At 44.5% G+C, this 12,158-nt stretch overlaps 1 protein-coding gene across 1 annotated transcript; it reads left to right on the plus strand.

The window, feature by feature from the left end:
* The first annotated feature begins 146 nt into the window (after positions 1-146).
* On the plus strand, positions 147-8,402 carry FGF16 (fibroblast growth factor 16). Its single transcript, XM_055338482.1, has 3 exons — positions 147-420; positions 6,542-6,645; positions 7,999-8,402. Exons 1-3 carry the CDS (start codon positions 147-149, stop codon positions 8,242-8,244), a joined length of 624 nt encoding a protein of 207 aa, XP_055194457.1. The 3' UTR covers positions 8,245-8,402.
* Positions 8,403-12,158: the final 3,756 nt, after the last annotated feature.

The raw sequence follows: 12,158 nt of genomic DNA on the forward strand, positions 1-12,158 counted from the left end.
CCTTGGACGCGAACAGACGTCAACTGCAGCTAGGCAGAACGCTGAGCGAGAGAGGGAGAGAACAAGCGCCGCTAAGTCGCCTGCACTCGCCGAGGGGAGAGGTAGTTCGCGCCCCGCGGCCCCCACTCGGCCCAGCGCACCCCGCCATGGCAGAGGTGGGGGGGGTCTTCGCCTCCTTGGACTGGGATCTGCACGGCTTCTCCTCGTCTGTGGGGAACGTGCCCATAGCTGACTCCTCGGGTTTCCTGAACGAGCGCCTGGGCCAGATTGAGGGGAAGCTGCAGCGCGGCTCGCCCACAGACTTCGCCCACCTGAAGGGGATCCTGCGGCGCCGCCAGCTCTACTGCCGCACCGGCTTCCACCTGGAGATCTTCCCCAACGGCACAGTGCATGGCACCCGCCACGACCACAGTCGTTTCGGTGAGGACGCGGCAGGGAGGGACGGGAAGCCAGCAGACGGCTCTCTGGGGAGCCAACGGCTCGGGGCTTGGGCTTGGGGGCCCTGTGCCGCCCCCAGCTCGGTGCCGTCCGGGCGCGTCTAGGCGGGAGACCGCTAGGGACGTGGGGCAGGCGGGATCGGATGGTGCAAACTTGAGTAGCGCGGAGTCAGGGCGCCTGGCACCCTCAGACGCTCTCAGGAAGAGGCGGGGGCACCTTGAGGTGCAGCCTCTCTTTTCCCCACTCCACCCTTCTTCCCTCCCCCATAGCGAGGGAATCGTTCTGACACTGGACGCTGCGCTTAGGATGAAAGCAGGTGGAGTTGGAGAAGGGGAGCACTCGCCGAGGACGCCAGGCACCGTGGCTGCAGCGCGGGGTCTCGAGGGCAGCAGGGTTGTCGTGGCCGTGGCCGATTGTCTGGAGCAGACGCCTTTGTGGGCTATGGATGTGGTGGGCAGGCGGTCCCAGCCGGAGTCGCTTTTGGCGGAGACGGGGACTGGGCAGCCGTGGCACCTGCCTGCCTCTGGCTTGCTCTGCCCGGGGTGGAGGCCAATCCAGGCAGCAAGGCGTGCTGGGTATTGGAGAAACTGGGACAGCCTCCCACTGTCCAGTGTGTGAGGACCTCCCTAGGTCAGCTTTTGCCTGTATATACCTCTGGACTCCTTGCCTCACAGTGAGGAAGTGGTCCTGGGACCACTCCCAAACCCAGAAACAGGTGTCTCCGGAGCTCAGGACAGGAAATGTACAACCTAACAGGATTTTCTCTGCCCAACACCCAGCAGATTGTTTAAATGGCACATCTGCCTGTCTCACAGACAAAACATAATTAGTAAAACCTTGATGTGGATTGGAGATCATTAGGTTTCTAAACAAATGTGTTCATTCCTCAGTAACTTGGCCATTTTTATTTTCAATTTCCTATCACTACTAAACCATAAATCAGGTGCTCTGACAGCTACCTTTACTGGGAGCCCCATCCCCCAGTGCCCTCTACTTCCTCCCAAGAACCCTATGGCTCGAGGACACCTTCTATCCTTAAGCCAGTAAGAGGCTTTGCCACCCCTCAAGCATGATACCCATTCCCTTCTTTATTCCACCCTCCCCCGTCTTCCCCCCCAAACCTCCCCATCCTCCTATTCCCCTGCCTTGCTAGGGCTGCATCTGGAGTGCACAGTGAAAGGCGGGGAGGGGTGGGGGGGGCAGCTCCCAGAGGCCAGTTCCTGGGCAAGGCCAAGTCTAGCAAACAACTTAAGGTCAGGGCTGGTGTTCCTTGCTGGGAGCAAACAGGAACTCTAATGAGGTCTATGTCATCTTGGAAAAAGGCACTCACCGACCTGGCGTACAATGGGTTGTGTGTGGGGTGGGTGGGAGTAATGGAGGGGTGCAGGTGTCTGTATAAACTTGCAGCAGGTCCTCAAAAGGGTGATAGGTGGGGTCAGGGAAGTGGGAGACGTAACTTGGCTCCTTTCCCTTCCATCACTTGTGACTTTGCAGTTCCCTTTTGTTCCTCTTCAGGAGTGGGACTCCCACCCTGGCCTCAGAACCTCCCAAAGTCTCCCAGAAATGGCCTAAAGATATTGAAGTAGCTCATTTCTGATATATAAAAAGAAAAATCATGAAATGATGGAGAAATGTAGGGTGGGGGCATCAGAGGTGGGGAAACTATGAGCTTGGCTTCCAGCAGCTAGTATTCGTCTGACTCTGCCTAAGCTGAGCCCAATAACCTACAAGGTCACCATAAATTAGTAATAGGCTCTTGGGATAAGTGGTCTTTAATTACCTCCCTAAGGACGCATCTTGATTTCTTTTCATCTCTCAGGCCTGCTAAGGGTAAGTTTAAGGAGAAACCAAAAGAAATAAAACTGGCAGGAGGAAGGGATGTTTTCATTGCTGCTTAGCTGACTGCTTCATTTTTGGTTTTGCCTTTTAAAATAACACTGCCTGAGACCACCTCTGCACCACCTTTTTCCCTTTCCTCCTTCCCTGGTTTCCTGGCCGTTCCATGTATTTCCTGTAAAGGAAATGATAACTAGTCAAAGCTGTCTCTTTGTAACCTCCAATGCCAACTTTCAAACACACATTTACTCTTTCTTTCTCAGTTTAGCTTTTGGCAAAGAAAGAGGTGGTGTTTGAGTTTGCTAATTCTCCTCCCTCCACATTTGAGTTAATCAGCCAGGGTATTCAATAAATCGAAACTTTAACATTCCATAAGTGCTTTAGCAGTCAACATTCCAGCAGGGTAAAGTAGGCCAGACTTAAGATATAAAATATTATAGATTTCTGCTTGGGGGGAGGAGGTAGTCTCCAAAGGCCATGTAAAGTAAATAACTATTTGTTGTAATTGGAGAGCAGGGCCCCCAAGCATTACCCTGGAATCCATGTGTTCAGAACAAGTTAGGCTGAGCCCAAGAGCAGCCACGACTTCAAATAATAACCTTCTGCCATAGCCTATGCTCCCCCCTCTCCCACTCCATTCTGCAATCAGTAGTCAGGAGGTGGCATTTCCATGAGTTTCATGGGGATCCTGGCATTCCTAAGGGGCACCTGTAGACTGGCAGAGCAGAGCTTGGGAGTCAGCCTGGAGGAGAGGCCTCCCACCAGGCTGATGGAGCAGGCTAATGCAGCTGCTTTGGGTTTTGAGCAATCTGGTTCTCATTTGTCACGATGCCAAAGCAGCACTGTCTTGGCCCAGAAGGCCTGAAAGGATGACCAAGGGCATTCAGGCAAGTTATGGAACCAGATTCAATGACACATTAGCCCACCATCTAGCTAGGTTCTGAAGCGGTGGGGCTCAGGACAGATATGTTTTGACTGAGGCCATGGGGAAAAAGATGTAAGAAGAGTTTGGAAATTGTGGAGCAAAGGCCAGAACCTGAGATGGACAGGTCAAGATGAGGCAGCAGAATAGAAGGGAGGTTGTGGACCTGGAAGGGGGTGAGAGAACTGGAGACAAACATTGTCTACTTAATATTTTACCTCCACAGTTTGCTGTTAATACCCCCTCTCCAACTGTAACTGGGAAAATGTGAAAATGGCTTGTTTTCTCTCTCCCTTCATGCTGGCTGGGATTCAGGAGGTTTAGGTATATCTGTTCCATCATCATGTGCCACTGGGTTCCCACAGTTTGAATCCAGCTAATAGGAAAGTTGGCAAAGGAAAGTGATGCCCAAAGACAGCTGGACAGGGATGATTCCAGCTGTTGGAGACCCCTGTTACTGGATACAACCCAAGTGACTTCCTGTATGATCTGTCCTTTGGCATCAGGGTTAACAGAGAGTTGGAGAAAAACTGTGGTGACTCAAATGGCCACACCTTTTGTGTTTCATGATTTGTTCTCACACCAGGTCTTGGATGGTGAGATCACAAGCTGCCCTCTGCTACTTAATGAGCTCAGGGCGATCAGAGCCATGAGATACTTAGAGAATGAGGGAACTAAGACTTGAAGCTCAGAAGCAATTTGTCTAAGCAAAGGAAATAACTGAAGGTTCCAGCAGGTTGGTATCCCTCAAAGTTTAGCACGCAGAACTGAACCATAACCTGGTTTCTTGCTTCCTCGCCATATTAGCCACTCTCCTTTGAACATACTCCTGTTTTTCCATAGACCTCTTTAAACACAGAAGAACTAAAAACAGCACTTTCAGTGTGGTCTATGGCAGAACAGAGTGGGGAAGTCTCCTCCCTTTTTTAAAAATTTTATTTATTTATTCATGAGACACAGAGAGGCAGAGACACAGGCAGAGGGAGAAGCAGGCTCCATGCAAGGAGCCCGATGCGGTACTCAATCCCAGGACTCTAGGATCATGCCCTGAGCCAAAGGCAGATGCTCAACTGCTGAGCCACCCAGGTATCCCGTCTCCTCCCTTATGCCAGTTACTAGACCTCTGTCAGTGCAGACTTAGATCACATCAGCTTTTTTTGTTTCACATTAGTTTTGTGAGAAATTTTCATTTTTACATGACTAGTTGTACATGAACTTTTTAATATCATGAATCACCCATCCTAAGCTTACCCTGTCCAGTCAAATCTCTTAGTCATCATTGTGTATGTTCTGCTAAGCCACATCTCCTCATTCCAAAGGTGGGCTGACTTGTATTTAATGAAAATGCATGGAAACACATAGGAATATTACATGTTTTCAAGAAAGTATACATGGTTGCTTGAAGTGGGGAAGAGGATAGGAGCAGAGTATGGAAATAGAAAGAAATAGATAAATAAAAAGCCCTTATACAGACCAATTATGAAAATAGGACATAAAACAAGGAGTATGATTAACTCAACTATCCGTGCTTGAGGCTCACCATCCTCCAACAAAACACAAACACAATACCTCTTGAGTAATCAGTTTGGGGAGCAAAGTTTGGGACTTTACATTCACTCTAATTAAAGCTTATTTGGTTGGAGTCAGCTCATTTTCCCACCCTCTTGCAATTGCTTTGGATTTTGATTGTGTCACCTTCTCAGCTATACATCTTCTGGAACTGAGGTAGGCAGTTCCCCTATGTCCTCTTACAAGTCATTTATTAAAATGTTAAACAAAGCAGAGCCAAAATCAGACACTTATGTTTTGCAGCTAAAGGTTCTGATCCTTTAAATCACTTCCTCCTAAACCCCTACTTGACACTAGCTATTTGCCCTTCTCTTCCTATCATCTTTGGTCAATCTCCTTTCCCAAAACTCCTTTCTTGTAGTATAAGAGTTAAGAACAACCTGAAAATAAAACTTAAAGGATTTCAGCATTAGAGGCAATACAATGGCAGCAGAATTTTGCGTTCTTCCAAGAGCTCCAACTGGGCCATGGAAACATGTACCCTAAAGCTGCCACACCTGCATACCCATATACCAGCACAAGTCACTGGGGCTTTTAAGGAGAGTTCCCACTGGAGTTTTGAATCTGATTTCAAAATTAACCACTTAATTTGTTAAGTAATCTTTAAGGAATCAATTACACTCCCTATGTAGCGTACATAGAATATTATTACCCTGAAGAATTGCATTTTGGGGTAAGAAAAGCAGCCAGATCTGAGCTCATTTCATACCTTTGGTTGCCTCTGTGAGTCAACCATATCAAGTTTGGTCTGTATGTTGAAAAACATGGTTAGACACAGGAATATCAAAGAGGAATCTACTTGATCATTATGTTTATATCCATAGAATAACAGATATACCATCTTAAGACAAAATAGTAGTCTTCAGCATCATTGGGATTTAAGTTCTGGGTCCTTTTTCCCTCTTAGAAGTTGATATCTTTTTTCCTCCAACAGCTGCTGGGTAAATTAAAACATTTTCAATTCCTCATCTCTAACTTTGTCAGGTAGAGGGATGTTTCTGAATGTCTTCCAAACTTTCCCCTTAAAGTTGTATCAGTATCAAGTCAGGATCAAATCCAGTACTACCTGCAAACTCTTTGCCATGGATAAACTTAAAATTCTAAAGAGACAGGGGGAAAATGACAGCCTTGTCAGCCTGGGACTGCACTGGCTAAAAGCAAACTTTAGGAAAAACCTCTCACCAGGCCATGTTTTGCCTTGTGCCATAGGCAGGAGACACAGGTTTAGTGAGTGGACTGCGTGGCCTTTGTTAGAGTCAGCTACAAGCAGTTGACAGCCTCATGTGGTTTTAAGGACATGGGAGCTAAGAAGGTGCAAAAGAAATTCAGCCTAGAGGACAACAAGGTAATGCTGTGTGAGCTAGGGAGGAGGGAAGTGACTTTGGGGAAATACAGAAATCTAGCCACATTCTTCCATGTAGAAAGCTACTCTCTCATTTCTTGAAATGGCAGTATTTAACATCAATAGTACCTTGTAATTATGGAGCTTTCATAGCCAAAACCTTCTCATGGTCTCTTCCTCATTTGTCTAAGAGTGTTGAGTAAGAAATTGTTTCACCCATCTTATATATGGAAAAACGAAAGCCCAGAGAGAGACTCAGCAACTTTTCTGAGGTTCCATTCTTGCTACAAAAGATAATTTCATAAGGTAACTCACCAAAGGCATACAGGGCTGGCCTCCAGTTGGGGATAAATGACCAGTAGCTCATGTCACCTGAACAGCTTCCTCTTAGCTTGACATCAATAATAGAAATGGCATTCATTCTTTTGCTCTAGGAATCCTGGAGTTTATTAGTCTGGCTGTGGGGTTGATCAGCATCCGGGGAGTGGACTCTGGCCTGTACTTAGGAATGAATGAGCGAGGAGAACTGTATGGGTCGGTAAGTTGAAAGTTTCCTTTTCATCAGAGGCTATTACCACCAGTGTTTGGACTATGTAAGGAAAAAGTATAAAAACGTTTATCTAGCACTTGAAATACTTCTATCTACTGCAAAGGATTAGTGTCATCTAGTTGCTTCTTGGCTGCCTAAGAGCTTGCTATATAACACTTTCACTCATTCAGTTCCCATCAAAACATAAGCTTTTCTGTGGTACGTTTGCTTTCACCTTTTCCATTAGAGGGCCAGCTAGTCTCATTGATAATAGTAAGCTGTGCTGGTTTGTCAACAGTTTGTAATGGTTTGGGGGCATTTATACTCCTGAGGAGCACCTCTGAATTTTAATGGTACCTAGAGGAGTAGCAGATAGCTGGCACAAAAAATAGGCAGTGGAAGAGCTGGCCTTCAGATTGAGATTCTGAGATTAAAAACACAGTCCCTGGTTTCCAGGCTGCTTCAGCTGAATCCCAGAGGCCAAATGAAACAAACAAATGAAGAGTGAGGGTTCCAGGGTCTGGTGACAGCCCTAAGTCCCCAGCTAGGACTGGGTTGGCTGCAGTACATGTTCTCTATTCTGGAAGCTAGCCCAGAGCTGGGGAATGGTGAGTGACTTTGCTGACCTTAACCCTTTCAGGGGATCCCAACTCCTGGGCTTGCCTTTTGAGTCCTATAGCATGCTTTCTGGCTGCCTGCACCCCATGAAATCAGAGCAAATTTTTCCCTGACACCTAAGAGATAGGCCTGTCCCCAGCACTCAGTTTTGGCAACCCCAGCAAGTAGTATGCCAGCTGAATCAAGTGTGAAAAGGGACAGAGGCAAGAGACCTGCCTCAGGAACTGCTAGCTTGAAGTAGCTGGATTGGAGGAACTTTTCAAAGAGATCTTTTCTGAACTTTCCACCTGACAAGCCTGAGACCCTTCATTAGGAGAGATCACAACTCACCTCCCATGGAGCTTTATATAGACCCAAGGCCTTTGCCTCTTAGTTGACATGGTTGACTGTAATCTCAATGGATTTGACATTATATGCCCTAAGTAGGGAGAAAACTTGGATGCCAGAGGAGCACTGGGAGGCCATAGCAGAAATTCTCAGGTTCAAAGAGCCAGGCGAGGCCATGTCCTTCAGTCTCCTGCCTTCAGGAAAGATGTCACCTAAAATATTTCTGTGTGGTTCATGAAAGAGGATGAAGGAAATACAGACAGGACTGTTTTGTGCTATTTTGAAAGAAGATGCCTCAGGAATACTGGGAGATAGGACTGACTTTTTCTTATAACAATGTGCTATTGCTATTTCAGCAAGTTGGGATGGGAGAAATAGTCATTTAATAGGCTCTGCTTTATTTTCTCACCCTCACAGAAGAAACTCACACGTGAATGTGTTTTCCGGGAACAATTTGAAGAAAACTGGTACAACACCTATGCTTCCACCTTGTACAAACACTTGGACTCGGAGAGACAGTATTATGTGGCCTTGAATAAAGACGGCTCACCCCGGGAGGGATACAGGACTAAACGACACCAGAAATTCACTCACTTTTTGCCCAGGCCAGTAGATCCTTCTAAGTTGCCCTCCATGTCCAGAGACCTCTTCCGCTATAGATAATGGACCCCTAGTATGACCTCTGTGACCCCCATACTCTAGGTCCACAGTTGTCTCTGCAAGCACTATACTCATAGCTTTTCAATCCTCTTACCTATCAATTTAGATAACAGAGAAGCACTTCCTGTTCAACTCAACCCAGCTATTCCCTTGTTCAAAGTGTGTATCAAAGTTGGGTTATTTGGGGGAGGGATACGGGTGGAAGGGGTGGGCTGGAGGGAATCTTGTATATACATTTTTTCTTTACTCATGTTCTTTCCCCTGAGGTGGCACAAGAAAGAATGGGGGCCCCTCCCAAGGGCCAGGGATATCATGCCCCACAATCTACCCAAATACTTTGACAATGGGTAAATGAAAGACCAAGGAATCTGCCATAGATGCTACATACAGAGCTTTAGAAAAGTCTCATTAAAATCCTTGGGGCTATGACCCTGGTGCAGGCCATCCCTGCATTGGCTTTGGAGATTTCTTATCTGTCCTGACATGCAGTTTTCCTGCCATTGGAAGTGGGAGATGGGGTAGGTTGTGAGAAAATGATATTAAAATGTAAGCATGGATACTGTGCATAAGGACAAACTATTTATGAAATGAATATGCTATTTATTTTATATATTTATTTATTTCAAAATAATTTTATTTTTAATGAGAGATGCTATGACTGGATTTTCATCAGAAAGAATAAGGTCCTACTGAAACAGGATAAATGAGTTATTAAAGGCTTTTATTGGCAATAAAATTTTATATTGTAACCATTGTCTAATTCTATTGAGTTGTATATTTAGTAGGATTAGAAGGCTGGTTAGCTTCTTTTTCTCCAACTTATTAGAATCTCCTGATGTCAGCATCAAACTACCTAGCCTAGATGACCTATTACCAACAACATTAGCATTATTTAGGGGACTTATCTGAAGTCCTTTCTGGTCCTATAACTTTAAACTTAGTGATGAATCAAAGCTTCAGGAAAGCCTGGACCAATAGCTTTTACAGAAGCCCCTATTTATGCTTAGGACAAGACTTGGGCCCTCTTTTGGTATTTGGTTAGGGACCAAAGCCTGAAGGCCTTACTTTAGATATGAAGATAAAGGGACTCAAAATAAAGAACAATCAGTAGGGACAACTATGTTTTTGAACCAATTTCCCTTCTTGGAAGCATCCTCTCACTCCCTCTCCAGCCCCAACACCCATCCCCTGCCAGTGCTTCTCCTAGAGTTTTGGGAAGCTGATAACATATTTCCCTAAAGAGGTAGTTCTCAGAGTGTATAGTCTCTTGACCAGAAGCAGTAGCTGAGAGCTGGTTAGAAATGTAATTTGTCACACCCTACCCTAGACCTGCCAAAATCAGAAACTCTGTGGGGTGGGGCCTAGCAATCTGCATCTTAATAAGCCTTCCAGAGGATTCCTGTGCAGGATACATGTTGAAATCTAGTGCCCAAAAGAAATGGTTTTCAAAAAGAATTATTTTTGCAGCTGAATAGCTTATAAATAAAGTTTTAGGATAACTTTAGTCCATAAAACAAAAATAGAGTTGCTCTAGTTCAAGTGGAGATGGCATTCCTGAAACTCCTTCTTCTCCAGAGGAGCCCCTGAGATATCTTGGTTTAAAATTCCTAGCCTCTTTACTGATATTAACTCAGGAGCATAGGGTTATTGAATTTTCAAAGCATATGCTGTCATGGAAAAAACAACCAAGGGAATAAAAGTCTCATTGAGTACCCACACACCATGAAGGGCAGGTGGGAAAATTTTTAGGCTAGTTCCTGCTGATGCTCCTCAGTCACATCTTGTAGGCATCCACTGTTTTTCCAACTGATTGTAGGGATGAAACAACTAGCTTAGGTAGCAGCTTACTTAAAAATCAAAATCCAAAAGTCAGCTCATCCAAATCTAAGTACTCAATAGAGAAACCACACATAAAAGAATGTATACATGAGATAGCAAGTAAGATAATATGATATGATAAAAGTGCTAAGTTGCATGATTATGATCATAGATTAGAATGCTCACCAATGGATCCACCAAGATGAAGATCTCACAAGGCAAGGGTGAGTAGGAAAAGTTTCCTGAAAAGGGTAATGCCAATTGTGAAGAACCAACAGAATTTGGAGAGGCAGAGAGGCTGATGACAATATCTGTGTTAAGCTACAGGGATGAGACATGTCCTCTAGAGGTCTCTAGGATAAGAGTAAACATCAGCTGTGTGCCATTTTTTAGCACATTTTTAATGAACATCATACTTTTATCTTAAACCAAAATTTTACCTGTATTATCTATGGTCAGCTACCTATAACTTTTGATTCACAGCACTTCTGAAGACTGAAATCAAATCTGTTTTAACCAATAGGAAGTGGCACTTACCTGTGAGTAAGGCCAGTGTTACTCTAGTAAGTCACTTGATATGAGCCTGGCAAGGCCACAGGATGACATTACAGGGCAGGATTTACAAGGAAAATGCCACTGTAATGAAAAAGGGAAAGGCCCCAAATCTTAGGGTTAGGCCTTACCTTTCTCCTCTGAGTGAAATTACAGGGCAAAGAATAGAATGGTGTAGGGTCCCAGGGTCCAGGAGTTCATAGGGGAGGCACTCTTGGTATTGAACCTTGGGAATAACAATGAATGGGGCACATGGACAGAAAATGTCAATGGGCAGCTGTTCTCATTTTCAAAAAGATGAGAAAGGTAAATTCTGGAAATGGAAATGTAAGATGGATGACCTAGTACCACCAGATCAGTTGACAGCTGATTGACACCATATCCCTAAAGGACAAAAGTAATTTGTGCTAACCTGGAAGGAATTTTAGAATAGTAAACTCTGGAACCTTGGTTTTAGATGAAAATATGCTCAGAGACCATTTCTATTTCATCTTTGCATCCCCTCCCAGTGTTTCGGGTATTCCCAGAACAAAACAAACACTTAGGAAATGTTGGTTTAAATAGACACATGATTGGTTGAAAGAATGAATGAGCAAATGAATGAATGAAAGGACAGACATAGACACCTTTTGTAAATATGTGTATGATACAAATGCCGGGCTAGAGAGAGCAAATACATTATATAAAAGAATCATCTAAACTAATGTTAAGTTCCAAGTATACTTTATTAAGTACAATGACACAATGGCACAATGGCAAACTACAGTATGTCTCAGGAAAGATAATGAATTCCTTGTCACTGGAAGTATTTAAGCAGAAGTTAGACAACCCCTTGACAAGAATATGGTATCATATAGAGGGGTTGGGGTGAATATTTGATTAAAATGGCAAAATGGTAAATAGTAAAAATTATTTTACTAATTCTATATTCTGTGGGACCCCCAGATTTTTCCTGAACACCAATAATACTCCAAGAAAGAATATATAAGACAGCTAAGAGTGATACCCAACTGCTATTCCAGGCAAAAAGAAAAAAAATACCCCCATGGTTGGGGTTCACAATGTCCTTAAAGACCCATGGAAGTTTCCCTGAAACTAAATTCTCAAAATAATATATCAATTTTTATGTGCATATACATTTAACCTTTCACTGGTTCTCAAAGTTTCTCCCAAAATGTTAGGAACAACTACTCTAGGAGTTTCCACAGCCTCAAAGCATCTGGTATAAGAACTGGTGGCCCATTGGCCACTGTGATCCTATATGAAAACCTTGACAGAGGCTTTAGGTTTTGTATTTCAAAGATGTAGATTTTATATGTGACTTTTACTCCTATCCTCTAAGAGATAGCTTCAAGTTTGGTGACAGGGAGGTGGGAGTGAGGAGAGTAAAGAACAGGGATGGCTTTACTGCTTCAATGGTTCTGAAAAAAGCTCAACCCAGGGCCAGCCCCTACAATATTCTCAGTAGCTACCAGACTCTCTTTCCCCTCCCTACACATCTCTTTTCATTCCCACTGCCACAGATGAATGTCGCTCATGCTCAAAAA

This window comes from Nyctereutes procyonoides, unplaced genomic scaffold (genome assembly GCF_905146905.1).
Source record: "Nyctereutes procyonoides isolate TBG_1078 unplaced genomic scaffold, NYPRO_anot_genome, whole genome shotgun sequence".
NCBI classification, from domain to species: domain Eukaryota; kingdom Metazoa; phylum Chordata; class Mammalia; order Carnivora; family Canidae; genus Nyctereutes; species Nyctereutes procyonoides.

Coding starts and splice junctions, on each gene's coding strand:
- FGF16 (XM_055338482.1), top strand. CDS start 147: ATGGCAGAGGTGGGGGGGGTCTTCGCCTCCTTGGACTGGGATCTGCAC. Junction 421..6,541: donor CCACGACCACAGTCGTTTCG/GTGAGGACGCGG, acceptor CTTTTGCTCTAG/GAATCCTGGAGTTTATTAGT. Junction 6,646..7,998: donor GAGGAGAACTGTATGGGTCG/GTAAGTTGAAAG, acceptor TCACCCTCACAG/AAGAAACTCACACGTGAATG.